The 26,656-nt window shown below is 43.4% G+C and overlaps 2 protein-coding genes and 1 long non-coding RNA gene across 3 annotated transcripts in view; all 3 read right to left on the minus strand.

The window, feature by feature from the left end:
• Positions 1-1,143: 1,143 nt before the first annotated feature.
• Positions 1,144-4,053, minus strand: LOC123506787. Its single transcript, XR_006675523.1, has 2 exons — positions 2,702-4,053; positions 1,144-1,522 (listed from the first exon to the last, which is right to left on the minus strand). It is a non-coding gene; the product is annotated as an uncharacterized LOC123506787 (long non-coding RNA).
• An 85-nt stretch (positions 4,054-4,138) lies between these two features.
• Positions 4,139-25,144, minus strand: LOC123506784 (synaptotagmin-15-like). The gene is made up of 10 exons (XM_045259120.1): positions 24,783-25,144; positions 17,783-17,969; positions 15,914-16,032; positions 14,668-14,805; positions 11,873-12,083; positions 9,476-9,569; positions 8,627-8,794; positions 8,241-8,351; positions 6,395-6,596; positions 4,139-5,309 (listed from the first exon to the last, which is right to left on the minus strand). Exons 1-10 carry the CDS (start codon positions 24,925-24,927, stop codon positions 5,182-5,184), a joined length of 1,503 nt encoding a protein of 500 aa, XP_045115055.1. The 5' UTR covers positions 24,928-25,144; the 3' UTR covers positions 4,139-5,181.
• A 77-nt stretch (positions 25,145-25,221) lies between these two features.
• The window catches only part of LOC123506500, a 37,523-nt gene continuing 36,088 nt past the window's right edge, over positions 25,222-26,656 (minus strand). Inside the window, exon 3 of the mRNA XM_045258629.1 lies at positions 25,222-26,656. This exon is cut by the window's right edge and continues 80 nt beyond it. Within this exon, the coding sequence (XP_045114564.1) occupies positions 26,399-26,656 (258 nt within the window). The 3' untranslated portion in view covers positions 25,222-26,398.

Here is a 26,656-nt window from a genome sequence, read left to right on the forward strand (position 1 = left end):
TGTGTGTGAGGAGTTTCATGGGGCCCGGGGCGACCGCCTAGTGTTCCCTAATGGTTAGTCCGCCATTGATTTCAGTAAAAATTTTAAGCTTTACTTCACTGAAACAATATTCACCCGTGCAGAAACAACGGTAAGTGTCTCCTTCCTCTTCCTCCTCTTTCTCCACTACACACATACATACACACACACACACACACACAGACACACACACACACACACACACACACACACACACTGCGGCCCGGTAGCTCAGTGGTTAGAGCGCTGGCTTCACAAGCCAGATGACCGGGGTTCGATTCCCCGGCCGGGTGGAGATATTTGGGTGTGTCTCCTTTCACGTGTAGCCCCTGTTCACATAGCAGTGAGTAGGTACGGGATGTAAATCGAGGAGTTGTGACCTTGTTGTCCCGGTGTGTGCTGTGTGCCTGGTCTCAGACCTATCCCAAGATCGGAAATAATGAGCTCTGAGCTCGTTCCGTAGGGTAACGTCTGGCTGTCTCATCAGAGACTGCAGCAGATCAAACAAACAGTGAATTACACTGAGGAAGGGACGATGTCTGAGAGATGTTAAAAAATATAGTTTCCCGCAAAGATGTGTTGAGACTTGGAACAGTTTGAGTGAAGAAGTGGTGTCAGCAACGAGTGTGCATAGTTTTAAAGAAAAAAATGGATAAGTGTAGATTATGGAGACGGGGCCACACGACCGTAAAGCCCAGGCCCTGTAAAACTACAACTAGGTAAATACACACACACACACACACACACACACACACACGCACAGTGGGTGACTAGTAGACGACCGTGATGAATTAAAGGGAGACGTTGGTGTAGTGGATAAGATGGTGAGCGTGGGATCGGGAAGACGTCCACGCGTAGGTTCGAGTCCCACCACATATCGCTTTGTCGAGTGGTTTAGTTACCTACATGTCACCATGACACCCGGGTTCTAGATGGTTACACCAAAGATGAGCTTGGGTGGTGATATGGGCCCTAATATGGGTACCACTATAAATAGAATTGCCTGCGCCACTAATGGGCGGAAACTTAACAGCGCTTCCCGCATATACTCTTCAAGTGTGCCTACAGGCACTATAGGCCACAATATAAAAAAAAGACACACAACAGGAAGATAAAAATACATGACAAGATTACATTTTTATTGTTATATATTTCATGAGTATTGTCGCACCGTTATCAAGGAATCAGGAGGGAGGCTGTGCGAATATGATATAGGTAACACTCTCTCTCTCTCTCTCTCTCTCTCTCTCTCTCTCTCTCTCTCTCTCTCTCTCTCAGCCTCCCTCGTTGTTCCCAATACAGTAGTTATGTCCTTAATGGTATAACAGTAATGTACATGACAACTTCCACTATAGTAAGATATATACTGTATATATACAGGTACTCGTTACACAACAGCCTAACCTATGGTACACCACTGTTAGTTACCTATACACCACCTCGCACCTCACTCATAACACTGTACAATACACACACACACACACACACACACACACACACACACCTAAATATTTACGTATGGTTCACCACGCTAATCCTCGTATATGTTTAATAATAGTATAATCAACATAGTGTTCTAGACGAGAGGTATACATGGAATACATCTGATGAATAGGAGACACAGGGAATACTTTCTTTGTTTTTCCTTTCAGTAGGTGTTGGGTTTGTATTCAGAAACGCTTTGCTCTTACACCAAGGCTGTTTTCCAAGGCCACAGAGATTATTAACGGAGTTTTCAAGAGTGTTTTTCCACTTAATAATGCAGAAGTTTTGTCAATCTGCCTCTACAACCGTAAAAACACCTTAAATACGTTCTTCTCTCTCACCTTGACTGTTTTCCAAGGCCACAGGGATGATTAAAGGGGTTTTCAAGAGTGTTTTTCCAGTTAAAAATGCAGAAACCTTGTCAATCTGCCACTAGAAACGTAAAAACACCTTTAAAAAACCTCGTGTGAATTTAGATAAAGCCTTTTGTAATTGTGGAAGTGAAGCACAGAAGTGCTTGAGAATACGAACCTTAGTTAGCAGGAGTGCTTCAAGGAGCAGTGAACTCACGGCTCGGGGCAATGCATCTTCAAGGGCCTCGTGTCTGTTAGCGGGGATTTGTTCCCTCTACGGAGCTTGGCGCAAAACAGGCAGGCGAGGAACTTAACGTACTTTGAGGAAGAAGAGAGAAAATAATGGAAGAAGAGAGAGAGAGAGAGAGAGAGAGAGAGAGAGAGAGAGAGAGAGAGAGAGAGAGAGAGAGAGAGAGTTAAAGATAGGTGAGTATCTTAACATACTTGGAAGAATAAGAGATAGAATAACGGGAAAAAAGAAAGAGAAGAGAGAGAATTAGTAGTAAGTGAAGGAAGGAAGGAGGGAAGAAAGGAAGGAAGGAAGGAAGGAAGGAAGGAAGGAAGGAAGGAAGGAAGGAAGGAATGAGGAAAGGAAGGAATGAAGGAAGAAAGGAAGGAAGCAAGGAAAGATAAAAAAAAGGAAGGATGGAAGGAAAGAAGAAAAAGAAAAGGAAAGAGGGAAGGAAGGAAAGAAGAACAAGAGAAACGAAGGGAAGAGAAAATGAAAGGAAAGAAAAGAAAGAGAAATAAGAAGAAATGATAAAAGGAAAGAAAGAAAGATTGAGAAGGAAAGAAAGAAAGAAAGAAAGAGACGGAGGAAATAAACAAGATAAATAAACCAAAACACACACACACACACACACACACACACACACACACACACACACACCGCTCTTATTTTCACGCGTCATGTTACACTTTAACCTTAACAGAAACAAAAACAAACAAAAATAAAACAAATAAATAAAAAATAAAGTTGACAATTCAAGTTACGCACCAAAATATTGATTAAACACGAGAGAGAGGTAAGATGTCAGTTCTCTCTCTCTCTCTCTCTCTCTCTCTCTCTCTCTCTCTCTCTCTCTCTCTCTCAGTATGTCAGTGTGTTCAGGTGAGAATTGATTGACACAGACTAGCTTCGCCTCGTCTCGTTTCGTTTCGCTTTGTTTCACTTTCTTATTTTCATCTCTTTTTTGTCTTCTCGTCTCGTTTCACTTTATTTTTTCTTCTTTCTCTCTTTTGTTTGCTCGCCCTGTCTCGTCTAGTCTCGTTCCGTCTTACCTCACTTTCCTTTTTCTTGTTTGTCTTTTGTTTTCTCGTCTCGTCTCGTCTCTTCTCGCCTCGTCTAGTTTCGTCTCACTTTCCTATTTTTCTTCTCTCTTTTTGTCTTCTCGCCTCGTCTCGTCTCGCCTTATCTCGTCTCGTCTCGTCTCGTCTCGTCTCGCCAAGGAGGAGAAAATAAATCTCACTGTATTTTCTTTTTTCCTTCTCAGAAATGGATTTGACGAAAAGGAACAGAATTTAAGTCAACGTTTTGTCCACAAGAGTACCTACTGTCCCCTGTGAACTTGTGCATTGTTAAAGCGTATATGGAAAGATTAACTCAGCTCTCTCTCTCTCTCTCTCTCTCTCTCTCTCTCTCTCTCTCTCTCTCTCTCTCTCTCTCCCCTGAAGAAACATACAGCGAAACTAGTCGGCAATAAACTCACCTCCCTGTACCTGTGTTTCTTTTCACCTTCTCCTCCATTATTAGGTTAATTTAATTTTGGATAGGTTAGGAACGTGTCTGTTCCTGCATCATTTTTCTACCCTTGACCTACACTGGGTCAGAAGGGAAGGTGTAGGTTGGGTTAGGTCTGGTTAGGTTACGTAAGGTTAGGAGCTCTCTCTGCTGCCTGCTCCTGTATTCTCTCGCTCGCGCCTTCAGTGGACCTTTATTTAAAACCCTTTTCCATTGCCCTTAGCGTGAATTCCCTTAGAAAAGATAAACTCACTTTGGGACGCATTTTTTTCTTTTCCTTGCTGTGTTAAAAACTAAAGTAAAGGTTTGAAAAGATGCACACCACGTGGTTTCTTTAAGTATGAAGGCAAGCCACTAAATCCTGCATCACATCTCCCTCTTGTGTACTGTTAAATTGCCGTTCAGTAACAAAATAAATCAGTAAAGTTTGGCAGTTTGCAGATATATATATATATATATATATATATATATATATATATATATATATATATATATATATATATATATATATATATATATATATATATATATATATAACCTGTGATGTTTTGAACCTGGACAGCAAAACTCTGAAAGCAAAACATTACAGAATACAGCATTACATTGCCCTATGAACCGTTAAATTCGTGATGTCTCAACAAAATAACTGAATAACCAAATTAATAACCTCTGCATGTATATATCCAGTGATCTAAACTTAAAAGAGCAAAACAATGTAAAATACTACATAATACTGGATAAAATTGCTCTGTGATCTACTATATTCGTGATGTCTACATAGAATAACTGAATAACCAAATAAATAATCTTTGCATGTGTATACCCGGTGATCTGAACTGAATTTAGAAGACCAAAACAATGTGAAATGCTACATAATACTGGATAACATTGCCCTGTGTTCCTCCCTCTCGTTGGTGTTAAGTGGTACTGTACTATGTATGCATATTGGTATAGCACATCCTCACCTGTACTGTACGTAGGTATATGATATGTAGTAGACACCAGAGAGACAGTAAGTAGTACAAGCTTACCTAGATCTGCTGACAGGTTAATGCAAGCTTGCCTAACACCTGTGCTGGGATTACTGAGGCTGCTAGTACAGTAACTCTCCTATTCCAACACCACTACTCCACCAGCGACACAACCAGCAGGTACTAATAATACGTACTGCTATACTGTCAGCAGATGTCACTAGTTAGACTGCAGGCTACCACGTCAGCAGGTAATATAGGTACTAGGTATTCTGCTATTCACTCCTGCTAGTACTACCCCGTGAGCGACAGAGCCAGCAGGTATGTACTACGACGAGTAATACTGCTATACTGCCAGCAGGTGTCACTAGTTAAAGGTCAGCAGGTTAGCAGGTTCAGTTTATAGTCAGTAAAGGCAAGGAGTCAGCACACACAGGACAGGCTCAGCAGGAATACACTCTGAGTCAGCAGATGTTACTTACTACCGGGTGAAGAGTGACTGAGTGACTGAGTGAGTGACTGAGTGAGTGGGTGAGTGTGTCCATACTCAGTAGGTGCTTCTAGGAGTGGCTAGTGTGGATCTAAGGTGAGTGGCTGGCACGGCGTGGCGGCTCTACTCAGTCAGTGGGTGCCAGAACTGTATGGGTTCCTTGGGCGCCGCGAGGGCCTGGTTCCACTGTGTCAGGCCACGCCCACGCGCGAACATGTACGGCCCCACCACCACACGACCTAGCGGACGACCTGCAATGGTGGCGGTGGTCTTAGTGATGGTGGTGGTGATGTTACCACTGTTGCTGCTGCTGCTGCTGCTGCTATAGTACTACTAACACTACTACTACTACTACTACTACTACCACTACTATTACTACTACTACTACTACTACTGAAGTGAAACAACAAAATCGTCACACACACACACACACACACACACACACACACACACACACACACACACACACACACACACACACACACACACACACACACACACACACATAAACACAAGATTAATATTGACCCATTAGTAAAGCATTAGTAGTAAAAAATAAGGATTATCATAACCACTAACATCAAAACAGAATATTACAGGCTTGACTCAATCCTTTAAATCCCCAAACAGTTGTTCAAAACTGGAAAAAATCACGTATACACACACACACACACACACACACACACACACACACACACACACACACACACACACACACACACACGCAGTATAGTGGTTAGCACGCTCGACTCACACTTGAGAGGGTCCGGGTTCGAGTCCCGACGCGGCGAGGCAAATGGGCAAGCCTCTTAATGCGTGGCCCCTGTTCACCTAGCAGTAAATAGGTACGGGATGTAACTCGAGGGGTTGTGGCCTCGCTTTCCCGGTGTGTGGAGTGTGTGATGTGGTCTCAGTCCTACCCGAAGATCGGTCTATGAGCTCTGAGCCCGCTCCGTAATGGGGAAGACTGGCTGGGTGACCAGCAGACGACCGAGGTGAATTACACAAACTCCCTGGATATCTCACGCTCACCTTTCTATATTAAAAAACAGGTGAACTCCGATGCAGAATAAGAAGAAATTATCTCTCTCTCTCTCTCTCTCTCTCTCTCTCTCTCTCTCTCTCTCTCTCTCTCTCTCTCTCTCTCTTTCTCTGCAAGTTAAAAGCATGAGGAAAACAAAGACAGAAAGCTGGCAGACCTATACGTGTGTGTCACTTATCATACGAAACAAATCTATTTCTACCTTAACTCCTCTTTAAATTCTCAGTTACTCCCCTGACCTGATTACCCGATTACACACACATCGCAGCAGTAGTAGCACCATTAGCACAGTACCTTTGGATGAAGCATTTGGCGCGAGGCAGAGGGTAAGGTTGAGGTGCACTCCCTCGAGGGCTGGCGGGGGTCGGAAATGGAAAGGCTGGTTGAAGTGAGGCTCCTCCACTGCGGCCACCACTGCTGACTTCTTCGTCTTGATAGAGCGACGCTGGCCCATCAGTGACGCCTTCACCCACGACACTGTCTCCCCGTCACCAACCTACGGGCACCAAGGCAGTGAGTGAGGCCGGTAGATCACGGAACACCAAAAAGGGACTGGGAGGACATGGACGTTGCTTTGAAAGGAGAAAACTATGTTGGGAGGTAAAAAGGAAGAGAAAAACAAAGATTAGAACAGGTAAAAAGGAGGTGAAAACTAAGGCTGGGATATACTGGAAGGAAACTAGGAGGAAGAGAGGAGGAGGAAAAAAAATAATTATGCTGGGAGATGGGATAGAGGAGTTGATTTTAGAGAGAGAGAGAGAGAGAGAGAGAGAGAGAGAGAGAGAGAGAGAGGGGGGGGGTGATGGATGCATGTGGGAGAGAGAGATAGGAGCTGAAGGGCGCGCGAAATGGGAGAGAGTGAGAGAGGAAATAAGGGAGAGTAGGAGGAAATGAGTGTGTGGAGAGAAATGAAGGCAAGTGGAGGAGGAGAGAGAGAGAGAGAGAGAGAGAGAGAGAGAGAGAGAGAGAGAGAGAGAGAGAGAGAGAGAGAGAGAGAGAGAGATTATCAAAACTGAAGGAGACTAATCCATATACAGAGAGAGAGAGAGAGAGAGAGAGAGAGAGAGAGAGAGAGAGAGAGAGAGAGAGATCCCTGAGGACAAGACCCTGAAAACTATTTCATTTGGAGTGACACGAGTAAGATAAGAGTGTGACCTGGGGAACGAACAAGTTGTCTTCTCTCTCTCTCTCTCTCTCTCTCTCTCTCTCTCTCTCTCTCTCTCTCTCTCTATGTATATGGATTAGTCTCCTTCAGTTTTGATACTTCTCTCTCTCTCTCTCTCTCTCTCTCTCTCTCTCTCTCTCTCTCTCTCTCTCTCTCTCTCTCTCTCTCGTTCTTTGATTTCTTTATTTATTTTCTCTTATATTTTTCAGTTCATATATTTTCTTGTTTTCTTTCATTCATTCTTATCATTACTTTATTCTCTTCTTTCTCTCTTATTCTCGTATTGCTAGTTAATTCCATGTTTGGTGTGATGTATTCCTGGTGTGCGGCGCCAAGTGATCCTGACTTGGTGGCGCGTTAGATCAGTCAGTCAGGCAGCCAGTCAGCTAATTAATGTATCAGAGTATCAGTCTATCTATCTATCTATCCATCTATCTGTCTAATTATCTGTCTGTTTGTATGTCTATTTCTACTTATCTATAAGTCAGTCAGTCAGTCATTTGGTTAGTGTACGAATATCTTTTGTCTGTCTTTTTGTACTATCTACCTATCAGTCAGTCAATCAGTCAGTAAGTCAGTCGAGATCACCCTTTCTCAATCAGTCAATCAAACCTTCTATCAACAAATATCTTTACCTTCCCACACACCCACCCACTCATGTTTCGTATTGAGAGACGCACTGCTCTCACCACGACAATTTTCAAAGGCCACAGAGAGTGACTAGCCGGGTTTGCAAAACTGTTTCTCGTCTTCATAATGTACACGTGCTAATACGTCACAAGAACCATAAAAAAAACACCCTCAAAAACCCGTGTCACTTCAACTAGAATCTTTTGAAAGCAGACAGTCAGACAGCCAGTTAGTCAGCCAATCAATGTGTCAGTTTATCTATCTACCTATCTATCCGTCCATATATCCCTCTATCCACCCACGTCTCAATTAACCAGTCAGCCGGCCAGCCTCTCCCCTGCTCACCTTCACTCCCCGTCCCTGGAACACGGTGAGGGACAGCCGGTGGAGCGTGTCGTTGTAGGTGAGGGAGACCAGGAGTTCCCCAAGGTTACTGCGAGGTTCACACTCGTCCTCCTGAAACACAGACACAGACATACACACGCTGCCTTACTGTGTCACGCAACTCTCCTCTGCTTCGTGTACGTGATTGACTGATGGTGACAATGCATAAATATATAAATGAAATACAAAATGGGATACGAAATGGGATGGTCTGGTGATCAGTAGGAAGAGCAGACCAGGAACCGATTAAAGAAAAGATAGAGATGGTAGAAATGCGGAGTATGTACTGGAAACAACAGGAAGAAACATGCATGACGCCAGACAGAGGAGAAGGGTATAGTAGTCACCTTAACCAGATCCCTTGCCATGACCGGGGCTGTCTCGGCGGGGGGCTGGGCGAGGACGCGGCCAAGGGGACAATATACGTGGCCCACAGTAGCCCCCTGTCTCTTCGGTCTGCCTCCGTCCAGCACCGTCAGTCTCAGGGTTCGCTCCCCGACGCAACGCAGCGGAATCTTTTAGTGACACGAGAAGATAAAGAAAGGAAAATGCTTACTAGGAAAAAAAAACACTAACAGATATGGTTAGAAAAAAAACAATAGAAAAAAAGAGAGAGATGCTTACTATGAAAATAATAAACACTGCAAGATATACTTAGAGAAAAACAATAGAAAAAGATAAATTATTACTAGGAAAATAACATATACTAAGAGATATATTTAGGGAACAATAGATAAAAAAAAGAGAAATGCTTGCTAATAAAATATGTAGTACAAGATATACATAGAGAGGAACAATAGAAAAAAAAGAGAGAAATAACAAGAAAATAACAGATACTACAAGATATACTAAGAGAAGAGCAAACTAAATGAAAAAAAAAAAAACTGAAAAAAGGTGAAATGCTTACTAGGAAAACAATAAACACTAGAAGATATCCTTAGAGAAGATTGCATGAAACTCGGCCAGGAGAGTAACACATAACAGATAGATTAAAATATATTAGGAAAGGAATTTTCAAGTGTATAGGAGAGGAAACTTGGGATAAGAGGAAAGCCAGAGGAATCAAATAAATATGAGAAGATTAACAGATACTAAGAGAGAGAGAGAGAGAGAGAGAGAGAGAGAGAGAGAGAGAGAGAGAGAGAGAGAGAGAGAGAGAGAGAGAGAGAGAGAGAGAGGTTATGTGTGTTACTTACGTGGAATCCAAAATGCTCATCGAACACTGGGTTGCAAGTTTTCTTTTTTTGTTTTGTCTGCAAGTATCGCCGCTCGTCTGGCAACACACTCAGCCTGCAACACACACACACACACACACACACACACACACACACACACACACACACACACACACACACACACACACAAGGGGAGAGAGGAATAATATTATTTTTAGTATAATTATAAACTAGATTGACACACACACACACACACTCTCTCTCTCTCTCTCTCTCTCTCTCTCTCTCTCTCTCTCTCTCTCTCTCTCTCTCTCTCTCTCTCTCTCTCCTTCCGTCACCTTAATTAAATACAAGCGCGGCTCCTCAGAACACATCTCGTGTAACAAAACGTATTTATTTCAATATACTATATATAATTTTAACCAAAACACGTCACCCAGACTGTCTTCGCTTCTCACTATACCACAAATCAAGAAAAAGAAATCATTATTATTTCCATATATGCGATCTAACCTTATCTGTCTTGGCTTTTAATCGAACTTAAGCCAGTATCTATAAATGCCTTGCTCTTTTACTACGATAGTTTTCCAAGGCCATACAGTCAACTAGCCGGGTACTCAAGACAGTTTCTCCTTTTGGTAAACTAGATATCTTGCCAATCCATCACCAGAACCATAAAAATACCCATAACTCTTTCAATACTGGGACACTTTTTTACCTTGAGATTTATGTACGATTAAACTATTTTATTGACATTAGGAAGGGTATATGGAGGTCAGAAGATTAATAGCCACAGTCTTCGCTATTTTAATCCTCACATGAGTTTCTGAATCTGTACAAAATCATCAAATAGTAAGCAGAATGAATATGAAAACCCGCCAAGGTACTGAAGGGATTAAAAACACGAGTATCTTCAGCAACAGTCTTTGGAAAACAGTGATGGTGAGAGAGGAAACCATTTCGGAATACGGGGCCTTAATGCAACCTAACCTAATAACTTTCTCAGCACAAAACCTTCCCAAAACTACAAACATCTTTTATACTCCCACTCTTTCCCTTTCCTGTAAAGAACACCCTTAGCCAAATCCACCCTGTAATCTCCCTGTCTCCTTCCCTTCCGTCTTTTCCTTCTTTCCTCCCTTCCTTTCTTCATAACTCTTATTCACTCTCTCAATGTTATCAACTTATGTCCACAGTACCGCCGCCACTACCATCACCACCACCACCACCACGACCACCACCACCACCACCACCACCAACAGTCTCTCTTGTCTCTGCTAATAATAGTCTCATATCCCCGAGAGAGAGAGAGAGAGAGAGAGAGAGAGAGAGAGAGAGAGAGAGAGAGAGAGAGAGAGAACACGAAAGCAACAGGAAGTCATCATCGTAGCAGCAAATGTATTCAAATTTAATATATCTGACCATTTCCGCGTATCAATCTTATTAATCCTTTCCTCTTAGGAGGAGTCTATGGAAGTCAAAAGATTAATGGCCAGAGTCTTTATTATTTTTAATCCCCAAATAGGTTTCTGAAGCTGTGTAAAATCAAATAGTAAGCAGAATAGATATTTATTCTACTTACTATTTGATTTTATACAGCTTCGGAAACTTATGTGGAGATAAAAAAATAGTAAAGACTTTGGCCATTAATCTTCTGACTTCCATAGACTCTTCCTAATATCAATAAAATGGTCTATAATTATACACAAATCTTAAGGTAAAAATGTGTCCCTGTAGTGAAGGGATTAAATTCAACTGCTCCTTTTTTTTTTTTTCTAAGGTATCTGTCAACACAGCACTAACAACCTGATTACTAGGACTGCTCCATTCTTCTTCTTCATACGAACCTGTTCACACTGTGTAGTAAGGTCAGCAGCTCGAGTTAACTTTTACCATCTGTTTCTATTCATTGCATCCTCTTCTCTTAGTCCTAGTTTATTCATGTCACTCTTCAACACGTCTTTCTATCTTATTCTCTGAGGCTGCTCCATTCGTCCACCAATCACCACCGCTATTCATAATTCTGTTTACTCTTATCTAAAAACTTCCTACTTATTCGGCATTATAGTAACCTTTCGAAATTTAACCTTTATCAAGCATGGAACTAGTATTTTTAATTCTATATTAAATACTTAAGTCTATTTCGCTTTATTTAACTTTTCCACTTATCATTCCCATCTACAAACCCCTCCACTCTTTAAAACTTCCATATAAGCTCATTTTCAACTCTATTCCACCCCTCCATCACTTCATTTGAGAGCCCCACCTGATGTATGGGTAGCAAGTCTTGATTACCTTAGTCTTTTACATCTTTCCACTATCATTCCCATTCACAAACCTCTCCACTCTTTAAAACTTCCAAATTAGCTCATTTTCAACTCTATTTCACCACTCCATCACTTCATTTGCAACTCTTACCTGATGTAAGGGTCGCAGGCGTTGGTGGAGCCGGAGGTACGTGAAGGCAGGTTCCTGACTCTCAATATTCCCACCTGCAGCTTCTCCCCGTCACTCACGTACTGCAGCGTGAAGAACAAGCGGCCCAAGTGACCAGCGGGGTACGTGGCCGGGTCGTCAAGGTGGTCAGGGATGCGATATAGCTCTGGGTTCAAGGTGCCCAAACTGTAACCTGGTGAGAGGCATGATTGTGCTGTTAGTGGTGGCTGTGCTTGCTGTTGTAGTAATGGTAGTAGTAGTAGTAGTAGTAGCAGTAGTGGTAGTCGTGGTGGAAGTGGTAGTAATGGTGGTGGTAGTGGTGGTAGTGGTGGTAGTTGTAGTAGTAGATTAGAATATCAGGAAATTAAGGAGGAGGAGGAGGAGGAAGAGGAGATGAATGAAAAGTGACGAAGGATGGAAGGAAATCTCTCTCTCTCTCTCTCTCTCTCTCTCTCTCTCTCTCTCTCTCTCTCTCTCTCTCTCTCTCTCTCTCTCTCTCTCTCTCTCTCTCTCTCTCTCTCTCTCTCTCTCTCTCTTTCATTCTTTCTTCCTTTCTCCTTTTCCTCTTTCATAATTCTCTATCTTTCTTTCCTTCCTTCCTTCCTGAATTTCTCTTCCCTCTCCTCATTCCTTCTCCACTATTTATTTCCTTCGTATCTATCTATCCTATCTTTCTTCTTCTATTTTTCTTCCTCTTTCTCCCCTTTCTCCTCTTTTTTTATAATCCCCGCCTTCTTCTTCTCCTCCTCCTCCTCCTCCTCCTCCTACTTAACTCCCATTTACCATCCTCTCCTCCTCCTACTCTTTATCTTCACCTTGCCTTCACTCGTACCTCCCATCCTCCTCCTCCTCCTCCTCTTCCTCCTCTTCCTCCTCCTCCTCCTCCTCCTCCTCCTCCTCCTCCTCCTCCTCCTCCTCCTCCTCCTCCTCTTCTTCTTCTTCCTCCTCTTCCTTTTCAATCACACTTCCTCTCCTCCACTCCCTCCTCCTCTTCCTCCTCTTACTTTTCCTTCTCATTCGTATCTTCTCCTTTCACTTATATCTCTCCTCCTCCACCTTCTTTTCTTAACATAACATAACATAACATAACATAAATAATAGGATAACAAAGGGCCACCAGGTCCCATCTAGGTTATCCTGTTTCAGTCGCACAGCGACCTCGTCATCAGTACTTAAAGATACACTTACAAGTACACAATACATTATATACTAATTCTAAATATTTGGCCCATTAACAGGGCTAAGTCCTACAGCGAAATCCTCTACAATCTGTGATCCCCATACATGGGGATTCCTCCTCTTCCTCTCCTCCTCCTCCTCCTCTTCCTCCTCCTCCCTTTACTTTTCCTTCTCATTCATACTCTCCCTTCATTCATATCTCTCCTCCTTCTCCTCCTCCTCCTCCTCCTCCTCTTCCTCCTAGGCATTGTATCAAGAATATCCAAATTCGCCGACAACACTAAACTAAGTGGTAAAGTACTCACAAGAGACGACTGTGATGTAATCCAGCGGGATTTAGACAACTTTAGTAGCTGGAGCGGCAAATGGCTTTTTAAATTTTAATGGAGATAAATGCAAAGTAATGCACATCGGTCAAAATTGTGTGAAATATAATCATAAACTACATGGACAAAATTTAGTCAAAGTTACTGGAGAGAAGGACCTGGGGGCATTAGTAACAAATGACTTCAAATGTGCAGCACAGTGTCCCGCATTAAGTCGTAATGCAAACACTGTCTTGGGATTTATTGATCGTACTCGTAAAACACTTGAAGTTATAACGCGTCTATATACGTCATTAGTGAGAACGCATTTGGAATACGCGGTTCAGTTCTGGTCTCCATGGTATCAAAAAGACATTAAGAAATTGGAGAGCGTGCAAAGACGAGCAACCACACTAAATCCAGGAATACGTGGTCTGTCTTATGAAGAACGTCTCAAAAGATTAGTTATTTTTTCCCTTAGAGATCGTCGCATCCGAGGTGACCTTATCGAAACATTCAAAATACTTAAGAATATAGAAATAGATAGATTACGAAAATCTTCTCGAGTTTTTGCAGTCAGTAACAAGATATAACGGCTTGAAACTTAAAAGACAGCGATTTAATACGGATTTACGAAGAAACATTTTTAACGTAAGAGTAATTGAATGTTGGAACAAGCTGCCGGCGTCCGTCGTCCAAGTTAACACGGTAGCTACGTTCAAGAGTCAATTAGATAAGTTTTATAAAGAAAATGGAGAGCCAGCGCTCAAGTGGGCCTTTTTCTGACTTTCTTTTTTTTTTTTTGCCCTTGGCTGGCCTCTTCCCTACGTAAAGAAAAAAGAAAGAAGAAAAAAAAATATATTTTTTTTTTTATTTATTTTTTTTTTTCAAGCGATAGTAGTATTTACACTAGATCTCTTCTTCTTCTCATCTTTCTTATTTAAATTTACCCGATTGTTCCTCAGCAATCGGGATGAACTTTTCGTTTTATCTCATGCCGGGTAACACCGGAGGGAGTGGTGGGTGGGGAGGAGCTTCTCCTGCTCTATCCTTGCCTCCTACTAAGTACATAGCTTGTTATTGATGTAGTATAGTGAACGCGTGACCTCGTCATAAATCGCAAGGTCTCCTGTCACTCGTCTTTTCTGTGCATTCCTATGTATTCCTTCTCCTTTTCCTCTTCTCCTCTTTCTCCTCCTCTTACTTTTCCTTATCATTCATACTTTTTCTTCATCCATATATCTCCTCCTCCTCCTCCTCCTCCTCCTCCTCCTCGTGTTCCTGCCACCTTACCTTGCAGGGAGCGGCGCCGTAGGTCAGAGATGGACGCCCGCCTGGCCTCGTTCGCCGCGGCAGCCTCCAGTGACGTGAGGGAAGTGAGGGAGGATGACGAGGCTGATCCTGAGTCCTGCTGTAGCTGTCCCGCCAACCCTGAGAGTGATGGTGGTGGTGGTCCTATTTTGTTATTGCTATTGTCTTTAAATTTGATGTTTTTCCAAAATTTTGTCTAAGTTTTTGAAGTTAACGCCTTCAGTACTGGGACGCATTTTTACCTTGAGTTTTGGGTATGTCTATGGATCTCAAAAGATTAAATGGCTATAATTTTTCACTATTTTAATCCACACATGCGTTTCTGGAAGTGTATAAAATCACTAGATAGTAAGCAGAATGGATATACAAACATTCTGAAGAGGTTAAAGATACGACAAACTGGAGCTAAATGTTCATGCTTTTCATTACAAGTTCATCCTTTTAACAAGTGAACCTGTGACATTGACTAAATAAATCTGTGGTTGTACATTTTTTTCCTTCAGACCTTATGATATTGTTGGCAAAAATTTATTAATATGGCAATTTCTCGACCACAGTTCTATGCGTTATATTTTTTTCTTTCTTTAAAGGAAGACGAACAAAATAAAAAAAAGCGTGTGTGTGTGTGTGTGTGTGTGTGTGTGTGTGTGTGTGGCAGTGACATCGTTTGGTTGCTAATAATGGTGGTGGTGGTAATGACGGTGAGGGAGAGGTTACCAAAATGCAACACCATCGCCACCGCCACCACCACCACCACCACCACCACCACCACCAAAGGCAAGACTCCGTTTCCTCACCACACAATCATTAGCCACACGCTTATAATAGACTCCACACACACACACACACACACACACACACACACACACACACACACACACACACACACACACAGTATTTTTATCATCAGTAAAGGGAAGGAAACAGGAATGGCCGCGAGGGAGGAAGGAAGGAAGGAAGGAAGGAAGGAAGGAAGGAGGAGGAAAATAAGGAATACGACAACGACGAAGAGAGAAAAAAATGAGGAAAAGAAAGAGAAGGAAGAGAAGAATAAGCACAAGGAAGAGGAGGAGGAGGAGGAGGAGGAGGAGGAGGAGATATATATGAAACAACACAGAAACATAGATAACAAAGTAGAAACACAAAAAGAAAGAGGAAGAATAGGAGGTTGAGATGGAGGAGGAGGAGAGGAGGAGGAGGAGGAGGAGGAGGTCGTTTCTGTGTGTACCTTGCGTGGCTAGAGGCGGAAGGTCGTGCAAATCTTCTGGGTCGTCGATCTGGTTGTCGTCGAGGGCTGAGCCAAGGGGAGCCAAACTGGGAGGCAGAGTGAACCTTATCTCCCGTGTTCTGGTGAGAGAGAGAGAGAGAGAGAGAGAGAGAGAGAGAGAGAGAGAGAGAGAGAGAGAGAGAGAGAGAGAGAGAGAGAGAGAGAGAGAGAGAGAGAGAGAGAGATTTCAACAAGTTATAATGGAAGTTACCAGGGTTTTTAAGGTTCAACAGGTTGTAGTGAAAAATATCAGGTTTTTTCAGGAGTTTTCATGGCTTTAGTAGTATTTCAACAGGATTTATTGGAAGTGATCAGTGTTTTCATGTTTCTAGTGATGGTTTAACAGGTTGTAGTGAAAGGTATTACGCCGTTCGTAGTTCTATTGATAGCTAATAACTTCTATTGGAAGTTATTTGGATTTTCAAGGGAACTTTCATAATTCCGATAATAATATAGCAAGGAAAACTTACTATTAGTAAAGAAAAAGACATAAGGACACGTGTGTGTGTGTGTGTGTGTGTGTGTGTGTGTGTGTGTGTGTGTGTGTGTGTGTGTGTGTGTGTGTGTGTGTGTGTGTGTGTGTGTGTGTGTGTGTGTGTGTGTGTGTGTGTGTGTGTGTGTGTGTGTGTGTGTGTGTGTGTGTGTGTGTGTGTGTGTGTGTGTGTGTGTGTGTGTGTGTGTGTGTGTGTGTGTGTGTGTGTGTGTGTGTGTGTGTGTGTGTGTGTGTGTGTGTGTGTGTGTGTGTGTGTGTGTGTGTGCGCACGCCACAATCTCCCTGTCATTCTGGCGGTCAAAGGGTGAACGCCACCACGCAATTACTCAGCTCACCTAGAGAAAGAGAGAGAGAGAGAGAGAGAGAGAGAGAGAGAGAGAGAGAGAGAGAGAGAGAGAGAGAGAGAGAGAGAGAGAGAGAGAGAGAGAGAGAGAGAGAGAGAGAGAGAGAGATGGAGGAGGATTTATAGGCAGAAGTAAAGTGGAAAGACAAAGGGAAAAGGAGAGAGAGAGAGAGAGAGAGAGAGAGAGAGAGAGAGAGAGAGAGAGAGAGATGGTAGAAAGAAAGAATTCCGAGAAAGAACTGGCATGATGCGGGAAGATCGGAGCGACAAGCGCAGGAGGAGGAGGAGGAGGAGGAGGAGGAGGAGGAGGAATTAGAGGAAACGCGGATTGGAGGAGTGGCGGAGGAGAAAGCTTTTAAGTATTTAAGAGAGAGAGAGAGAGAGAGAGAGAGAGAGAGAGAGAGAGAGAGAGAGAGAGAGAGAGAGAGAGAGAGAGAGAGAGAGAGTTCAATTATATTAAATAAAGCCTTAACCAAACCAATACGGAATTGGGAAAATTTTTTGAAAAGAGTTTAAGGAGAATTGAGAGAAGAACTAACAGTGCAAGGAACAAAGGAGAAGGGAGAATACACCAATAATGCAAGGAATTACGGATATTAAAAGAGAAATGGGAAAGGGTCTGAAAAGGAGAGAGAGAGAGAGAGAGAGAGAGAGAGAGAGAGAGAGAGAGAGAGAGAGAGAGAGAGAGAGAGAGAGAGAGAGAGGAGAGAGAGAGAGAGAGAGAAAGAAGAAATGGAAGACTGATATTTGGGTATAAATGTGAAGGAGGAGGACGACGAGGACGAGGACGAGGAAGAGGAGGAGGAGGAGGAGGAGGAGGAGGAGGAGGAGGAGGAGGAGGAGGAGGAGGAGAAGGAGGAAGAAGAGGTTCAAAGAGACTGAAAGTCGCTGCAGAAAGATTTTGAAGACTGACACACGCACACACACAAGCCATCCCCCACATCTCTCTCTCTCTCTCTCTCTCTCTCTCTCTCTCTCTCTCTCTCTCACTCACTGAAAGCTACAGGGCTGGTTTCCTGCGCCGGGCCATAACAGAATCTGCTGGCGCTCCTCATCGCCCTTCCTTCTGGCTGCCCACCGCCGCACCGCCCACACCACCACCACCACCACCGCTACACCCACCACGCCGGCAGCCACCGCCACCAGACTTGCGCCCCACACGCCGCCCAGCATCTCGACACCTGTAGAGATGGAAAACGTTGATTAGATAAGGCGTTGCTGGCCGAGTGGCAGTATGGCAGTGTGTGGTAGTGTGACAGTGTGTTAGTGTGGTAGTGTGACTGTGTGGTAGTCTAGTTCTGTGACAGTGTAGCAGTACCGTTGACTTGTCTTGGCTTGGCTGTCTGCGGAATTGGTGTACACATTAACACATTAAGCCATTAACAAAGGACAGGCAATGTGAGGGAAATATACCTACAAACACATATGCATACGTGCATACATGCATATATACATACAAGCGTACATATAGATGGTGTGAATTGTGAGTTAAATGAAAGAATGTGATGATTAGCGTCACCAACACACACACACACACACACACACACACACACACACACACACACACACACAATGACACATCACAGGAAGCATTTCTCAACCAACAAAGGTTAGTCACGCACGGCAGTACAGCGCGTCAATTCGTTGTTACACACTTTATTCTGAAACATTTCCATGCCGCGCCGCACCTTCACTATTTTCAAAAGGGTTTAGTTGAAATTTTAGATATTTCTGTAATTCTAGTGACATGTTAACAAGTTTTTCTGCATTATCAACAGGACAAATACTCTTTACAACTTGGCTAATCATCTCTGTGGTCTTTGAAAATGTTTGGGTGAGAACGGGAAACGTTTCTGAATATGACGCAAGCACACACGCAGGGTTAAACACGCGGGACGACATTTAAGTGCTCCATACCGAGCTTGATGCCCGGATGTAAACATTGACGGCCATCATGCGCCCTTCAGCAAGCGTAACAGTCCCGGATGTAAACACAGCATTAGTGACTGACGTAGAGTTATCATTGCATGTGGGATTTAAACACTACCACAATTCACTTGCATCATTGTCAAAGAATTTAGCTGAAGTGACACAAGATTTTTAAAGGTGTTTACTATGGTTTTAGTGAAAGAATAACAAGATTTCTATACCAAAATAGGAAAAACAATCTTGAAAGCCAGACTAATCATATCAGTATCCTTTAAAGATAGTCATGCTGAAGCTACATGAGTTTACAAGAATTATATTACGGATGTAGTGAGAGAGTAGTAATATTTCCACACTATTAAAGGGAGAAGTATATAAAGGACACAGCTAATGATTTTATTGACTTTGAAAGTATTCGTAAGGATGCTACACGAGACTTTAAAGGTGATTTTTTTGGTTCTAGTGACAGATTAACATGGTTTATACAATAAAGAAAAAAACAGGTTTGAGAATCCGGGAAATCACATCCTTGGAAAATAAAAGTGGTGAAAGAGCTAAGCATTTCTCGATAGCCTACTGATCTTATTAGCTTGAGAGAGAGAGAGAGAGAGAGAGAGAGAGAGAGAGAGAGAGAGAGAGAGAGAGAGAGAGAGAGAGAGAGTGTCTCAGGTGACTCATATGATTGAGAGGAATGAGAAATAGATGTGCCGAGGGAAAGAGGGAATAAAAGAAAGAAGGAAGGAAGGAATGAAGGAAGGATAGAAGGAAGAAAGGACGGAAGGAAGGAAGGAATGAAGGAAGGAAGGAAAGAAAAAATGAAATAGTGAATAAATGACTGGAATAAAAACAGTAAAGATATGAAGAAATAGATAAAGACAAAGAGAAAGGAAGAAAAGCAAGAAACAGTGAATAAATAAGTGGATAAATGAATGAATGAAAAAATATAAACAAAACGAAGTAAAGGATAAAGAAAAGAACAAAGGAAATGAAAGAGAGAGGAACAATATTCTCTTCATCGTTTATATTCCCAAAGGCTTCATAAAGAAAAAGGAAGAGGAAGAAACAGTGGAGGAGAGAAGGAGGACGAGGAGGAGGACGAGGAGGAGGAGGAGGAGGAGGAGGAGGAGGAGGAGGAGGAGGAGGAGGAGGAGCGGGAGGAGGAGGAGGAGGAGGAGGAATACAAAGGAATACAAAGAAAGCCAAACAGCAACAGACCTGTTGGTCCTTTCGAGGCTGTTTGGTAACTACTTCTAACTGGCTACAGATAAGAGAGACAGGACAGTACAGGAGAAGGCTCCTCCCCACCCACCACTCCCTCCAGCTTTCGCTGGCATGGAAAATAGCTTGGAAAAGTACCATGCAGTATGGAAAAAACTGACATGGAGGAGGAGGAGAGGGAGGAGGAGGAGGAAGAGGAGGAGGAGGAGGAGGAGGAGGAGGAGGAGGAGGAGGAGGAGGAGGAGGAGGAGGAGGAGGAGGAGGAGGAGGAGGAGGAGGAGGAGGAGGAGGAGGAGGAGGAGGAGACCTAGAGGATCAGAAAGAGAAATACAGAGAGAGAGAGAGAGAGAGAGAGAGAGAGAGAGAGAGAGAGAGAGAGAGAGAGAGAGAGAGAGAGAGAGAGAAGGATAAAGAAAGAAAGAAAGATACAGAGGAGGAGATAGAGAAGGATTAAAGGAGAGAAGGAGACGACATAGCAGTTAGAGAGAGAGAGAGAGAGAGAGAGAGAGAGAGAGAGAGAGAGAGAGAGATAGTTAAGATGAACAAGCGCCGTGACCTTCCGGGATGAAATTAAAGGTCATCGGGTCACTGTATACATGTCTGATGAAGAGGAGGAGGAGGAGGAGGAGGAGGAGGAGGAGGAGGAGGAGGAGAAAGGAGGGAAAGAGGAAGTGTAGTAAAGATATCAATGAAGAAAGAAGGAGGAGGAAGAGGAGATGACGGTATTCGAGGGGTAGGAGGAGGAGGAGGAGGAGGAGGAGGAGGAGGAGGGAGGAGGAGGAGGAGGAGGAGGAGGAGGAGGAGGAGGAGGAGGAGGAGGAGGAGGAGGAGGAGGAGGAGTCAAAATAAAAAAAAAAGAAGGTAGAGGAAGAAGAGCACGTACTAACATAAATAAAGGCGGATAGAGGGGGAGGAGGAGGAGGAAGAAGAAAGGATGGGCAGAGAGGTAGAAAGAAGAGGTGGCAGTAGCTGAGTATGAAAAGGAGGAAGAGGAGGAGGAGGAGGAGGAGGAGGAGGAGGAGGAGGGTTCAAGGCTGTTGCTGGAATGGAGGTAAGATGAGGTGAAGTGTGATTCTCTCTCTCTCTCTCTCTCTCTCTCTCTCTCTCTCTCTCTCTCTCTCTCTCTCTCTCTCTCTCTCCATGTGTGGAGCAGGAGATAAAAACTTGGAAGCGGAAAGTGCAATGGCGGGGAAGAGGATGAGAGAGAGAGAGAGAGAGAGAGAGAGAGAGAGAGAGAGAGAGAGAGAGAGAGAGAGAGAGAGAGAGAGAGAGAGAGAGAGAAAGAAAGAGAGAGGAATAGTAAGAAAACCCAACGACGATTGATAGCTTTTCCTCCTCCTCTTTCCTCCCTCCTCTTCTTTCTCTTCCTCCTCCATACTTTCCTCCTTGTCTCCCTCTCCTTCACCTCTCCTCCCTCCTCCTCTCCTGCTCTCTCTCCCTTCCTTTTCATCACTCTAATCTGATATTCTTCTTAGGAAACTGACTGGGAGACATTGTTACAAGTAAATATGTATAAAAGTGTAGTAGTAGTAGTAGTAGTAGTAGTAGTAGTAGTAGTAGTAGTAGTAGTAGTAGTAGTAGTAGTAGTAACAGTAATAGTAGTAACTATAGTAGTATAAAAGTGTAGTAGTAGTAGTAGTAGTAGTAGTAGTAGTAGTGGCGGTGGTGGTGTTTGTTGAGTGTTTAAGAGCAACCAAACACACACACACACACACACACACACACACACACACACACACACACACACACACACACTAGCCATTAATTCCACACCAACGCTCTCAGATTCTCATGAGGCGGCTGACAAAAGGAAATCGAGGTAGGAATGGCTAGTTTTCCCTCATTCACACTGTCGCTGGCCGTGAACTGAACACAAGGTGAGTGGCATAAGGACAATTAAATAAAAATAGCCACTTTTCACTCCTCACATCTTGACCGGCCGTGAACTTTTAAATTTCCATGGCGGCGACTGACATAAGCACCTTGAAATGAAAGGAAGACTGGATCAGGAAAGAGGAAGAAAAGCCAAAGGAGGAGGAAGAAAAGGAGGAGGAGGAGGAGCAGGAAGAGGAGGTGTCATCGCCAACAACCGTAGTAAATATATACACGATAAAAAAAAGTCAAAAGAGGAGGAGGAGAAGGAGGAGGAGGAGGAGGAGGAGAAGGAGAAGGAGAAGGAGAAGGAGAAGGAGAAGGAGAAGGAGAAGGAGAAGGAAGTGGATAGAAAAAATAAGGAAGAAAGGCTGAGCAGAGAGGTAGAAAGAAGAGGTGGTAATAGGTGAGTATGAAAAAAAAAGGAAGAGAAGGAAGAGGAGGAGGAGGAGGAGGAGGAGGTTAGGCGGCTACAGCGTAGTCTGAGGTGGGTGGGCGGCAATCCTGAGTTTCCAGTGAAGCCTTCCCGCCCACATCCCACATTCGCTTCTAAAAGACCATGAAATTTTTAACCTTGTACGAGGAGGAGTGGCCAAGGAGGGAGGGCGCTGGCTGGAGGAGTTGGAGATGGAGGTGGAGGAGGTGGAGGTCACTAACACGCCCCAAGAGAGAGAGGGAGCTTCCACCTAACTGACCTTACCCAGAAGATGACCTTAGCGAGAAGCCATGAGCGGAAGCTGGAACCGTTGCATAATGTAGCGCATCGGTAACAGATATTGCATGGAAATTGTGACAAGTGGGGAAGAAAACGCACGCTGCCACATTTTTACTGGAGGCACTAGTGTAAATAGCATAACAATGATTAATGGAAGGTGTATTTAGCTTATTTTCGTTTATTTTCTTAACACACGTAAGGAAAGATAACAGTTTGTGTTAGTATGAATGTTTATATTGCATAATCATGTGAAGTTGTGACGAGTGAGGAAAGAAACCGACCGCTATTCATTCTTATACGAGGCTCGGAGTGATAACAAAACACATGAAAAGAAAGTATCAAAATCTCTCTCTCTCTCTCTCTCTCTCTCTCTCTCTCTCTCTCTCTCTCTCTCTTATTTAAACATCATCTTACACTGATCTATATCATATTACTTAACAATATATCAGGTAATGATAGAAATTTAGACATAAAGCTCCTTGTGTTGGCAAGGAACTATTCTAAACGTCTTTTTCACGTTAGTATATTGTTGTGACACCTCACATCACTGCACTTTACTTCACAGCACTAGCCGGGCAGGGAGAGCGCTTCTCCAGACATTGGCGGCCACTTTTGTCTGCTGAGTTGATAGTCCCGTTACCTCAGCAGGCATGGCCACCGTGAAATGATTCCACAGGCGCGCTGCCCTGGCTCTGAATGTTCGCTGATGTTGTGAGGAGCGGGAGAGAGGCACCAGTACCTGCTGGTACCCGTCCGCTGCTTGCCTCTTATTTCTCCCGGGTGGGTGTGGCGGCAGGCTGAGGAGAGGTGAGGTGTGTGCAGCACTTGAGCTTTGTGGCACACCGTCAAAGTTGCCACGTCCCTCCGGTGCTCCAGTGACGTGATACTTGCCACGCTCTCCTCGTCTTCCCCCAATAGACGAAGAGCGCGCCTCTGTATCGCGTTGAGCCAGCTGGTGTGGGTATGGGCGCTGGACATCCATGTCAAGGCACCGTACTCCATACAGGGACGGATTTGTGCCCTGTAGAGAGTGAGGATGCCTCTCTCTCTCTCTCTCTCTCTCTCTCTCTCTCTCTCTCTCTCTCTCTCTCTCTCTCTCTCTCTCTCACACACAGACTAAAATTTTCACCCTTTTTGTCATTTTTATTCTTTTTCATTTTTTTTTTTTCAAGCGTCGTAATGAAAGGTGCACTTAAAGGAAAGTGTTATAGCGGCAGAATGACGGAGCGGTAAGTTTTTTTTTTATTACATTATGGCCTATGGCGCTTGTAGGTGTACTTGAAGAGCACGTGTAGGAAGCGCTGGTAAGCTTCCGCCCATTAGTGACGCAGGCAATTTTATTTATAGTGGAACCCATATTAGGGCCCATATCACCACCCAAGCACATCTTTAGTGTAACCACCTAGAACCTGGGTGTCATGGTGACATGTAGGTAACTTTAAATCACTAGACAAATGGCAGGATGTACGTGGTGGAATTCAAACCTACGCGTGGACGTCTGCCCGATCCCACGCTCACCACCTTATCCACTACGCCAGTAATAGTACATAGTAAGTAATAGTAGTAATAGTAGAAATAGTAGTAGCAGTAGCAGTAGCAGTAGTAGCAGTAGTAGCAGTAGTAGCAGTAGTAGTAGCAGTAGCAGTAGAAGTAGAAGTAGTAGTAGTAGTAGTACCAGTAGCAGTAGTAATAGTAGTAGTAGTAGTAGTAGCAGTACCAGTAGTAGTAGTAGTAGTAGTAGTAGTAGTAGTAGTAGTAGTAGTAGTAGTAGTAGTAGTAGCAGCAGCAGCAGCAGCAGCAGCAGCAGCAGCAGCAGCAGCAGCAGTAGTAATAACAGTAGTCTTGATCTCGTATATGCTAGTTATTTATAATTTACACCATAGGGTCATTGTCCAGCGAGAGAGAGAGAGAGAGAGAGAGAGAGAGAGAGAGAGAGAGAGAGAGAGAGAGAGAGAGAGAGAGAGAGAGAGAGAGAAAGAGTGAGGAGATTATCGGATTATGTACGTCTATAACAATGGAACACACACACACACACACACACACACACACACACACACACACACACACACACACACACACACACACACACACACACACTCATTAAAACACAACAGAATAATCATTTAGAGAATGAACGAAAGAAATAGAGAAAAATGAAAATAGATGACACAAAAACCATAAAATAAGTCAATCAATAAAGTAAAAAAAAATAAATATCAAGGAAAAGTATACGAAAAATAAGGTAGATATTCAGAAAACTTACCTGATTTATTAATGGAGGCCAGTGTGGGTTCATGGGTCGCCTCTGTCACGCCGCCCTGGTGGGGGAGCCGCACAACCTCACCCCTGCCTACCCCCGGGAATATATCGTCCTGAAGGGCCATGCTGGTGCCTACTGGGGGTGCCATGAGGAGCGCTATCGTGCCAGTGTCTGTGTCTATGTGTCTGTGTGTCTGTGCGTCTGTCTTTGGTCAGTTTCTCTGTTATCTTATTACAGTCTGTGTTTCTTCCTCTCTTTTTCTTTTCTTTCTTTTCTTATCTCACTTTTACTTGCCTCTTAATTTCTTTCTATTTATCGTATCTCTTTTTTTCCAGTGTGTTCTTTGTTCACTTCCCTTCGTTTATTTACTTTTTCTTTTGTATCCTTGTGTTCTTAGTGTTCTTACTTTATTTTTCTCTTTTTTTCTTTCTTTTCTCTTATCTTTCCTCTCTGTATCTGTCTTTGTTAGATTTTATTCTTGGTTTATCTCACTTTTCTCCTTTCTATTCCTTTGTGTTTTTAGTCTCGTTCCTTGATTATCTCTTTACTTTCCTTTCTTTTATATTTCTACCGTTTTCCCCTTTATTTAAACGTATTCATTCATTAATTTAAGAGATTATTGGTTCTATCTCCTCTTCTCTTTCTCTCTCGTTTCCGCTGGCCACTGCTATCACCATCAACACACACACTAACACACTCACCAACACACACCAACAACAACAAGTCAGAAAATAATTGAATTCTGTCAAAATACTTCTTGTTGTTCGGCCACAGATTTCAAAGGTTTGATGTCTGAGAAGGATAAAATTTTCGAAGCTACTCCTGTCTTATGGCTGATCCTGACCCTTATTTTCTTTTCCTTCTTCTTCTCTTGTTCGTTTTTATCTATTTCTTTTTCCTGATGTATTTACTTGTTTTAGTTTTCTTCTTTGTGGCCTGTTAATTATTTGTCCTCGATCTACTGCGCTTTTTTGTTTGTCATTTGTTTCCCTTCCTGTAATTCCTCTTCTGTTGTTGTTTACTCTGCTTGGTTGTTTTTTTTTTGCCTGTTTGTCTTTACTGCGAGATCTCCTGCGTCTTTTGTTTCTCATTTGTTTCTTCGTCTCTCTGTGCTGTCTCTGGTGGTGGAAACTGTTTACTGTGTTGGGTTTCAGTGTTTGTGTCGTTATTTTAGGGCTGCGTTCAGAGCGACCCAAAGTTTGCCCGTTGACAGATTTCCCCGGAGAATGCAAGGTCTTAACTTTACCTCCCTGTATTTGGAAGGATCACAGGCAGGTTGGCGCAAACTTCTCCATCCACTTCTCCGTCTTGGTGTTGCTCAGTCACTCTCGGCCTCACTATTCGTCACCCACTGTACACTAACAACTTAATCTCGCTTACCGCTGTCCACTTCTTCACTGCTTCGTGTCACTGTCACTGTCACTTGGTTTTACTTTTCACAGTTCACTTCTCCACTATTTGCCACAAGTAAGGGTAGAAGGCTTCACTGTAACGCTTCACTGCAAACTCACTCGCCACTCGTCACCTGAGCGGGATGTCGAGTTTAATCCCTTCAAAACGCCAGGCAGTTTACGACACGGTAAAACACACGCGTAGCCTTGGCACTGGGAAAGACCACATCACCTCTTTACATCTGCAGGCAGTTCTTTGCTCATCAAACATTCGTACCCCAGAGAGGAAGATATGTAACGTTGATTCCTGTCGTAATTCCACCAGTGACGGCTCGTCCCTGCGTGTGGGCGTGACGGCAAGGGGCTTAAAGGAGTGGTGAGGGCCAAGGGCGCGGGGCTCTCTCCGCAGCACACACTTTTAAGGCCGAGCAGGGAACGATGCAGCACCGCCTGGAGATTGACGCAAGTTCGAGTCTCATGATGAAG

The sequence above is a fragment of the Portunus trituberculatus genome, chromosome 20 (assembly GCF_017591435.1).
Source record: "Portunus trituberculatus isolate SZX2019 chromosome 20, ASM1759143v1, whole genome shotgun sequence".
NCBI classification, from domain to species: domain Eukaryota; kingdom Metazoa; phylum Arthropoda; class Malacostraca; order Decapoda; family Portunidae; genus Portunus; species Portunus trituberculatus.

Bases quoted from the DNA above. Each gene is read 5' to 3' on its own strand.
- LOC123506784 (XM_045259120.1), bottom strand. From the start codon at position 24,927: ATGGCACCCCCAGTAGGCACCAGCATGGCCCTTCAGGACGATATATTC. The intron at 8,352-8,626 runs GTGACTACTATA...TCTGTGTTTCAG, and splicing joins TGGCAAGGGATCTGGTTAAG to GAGGACGAGTGTGAACCTCG. The intron at 5,310-6,394 runs GTACTGTGCTAA...CCACCATTGCAG, and splicing joins GCCAAATGCTTCATCCAAAG to GTCGTCCGCTAGGTCGTGTG.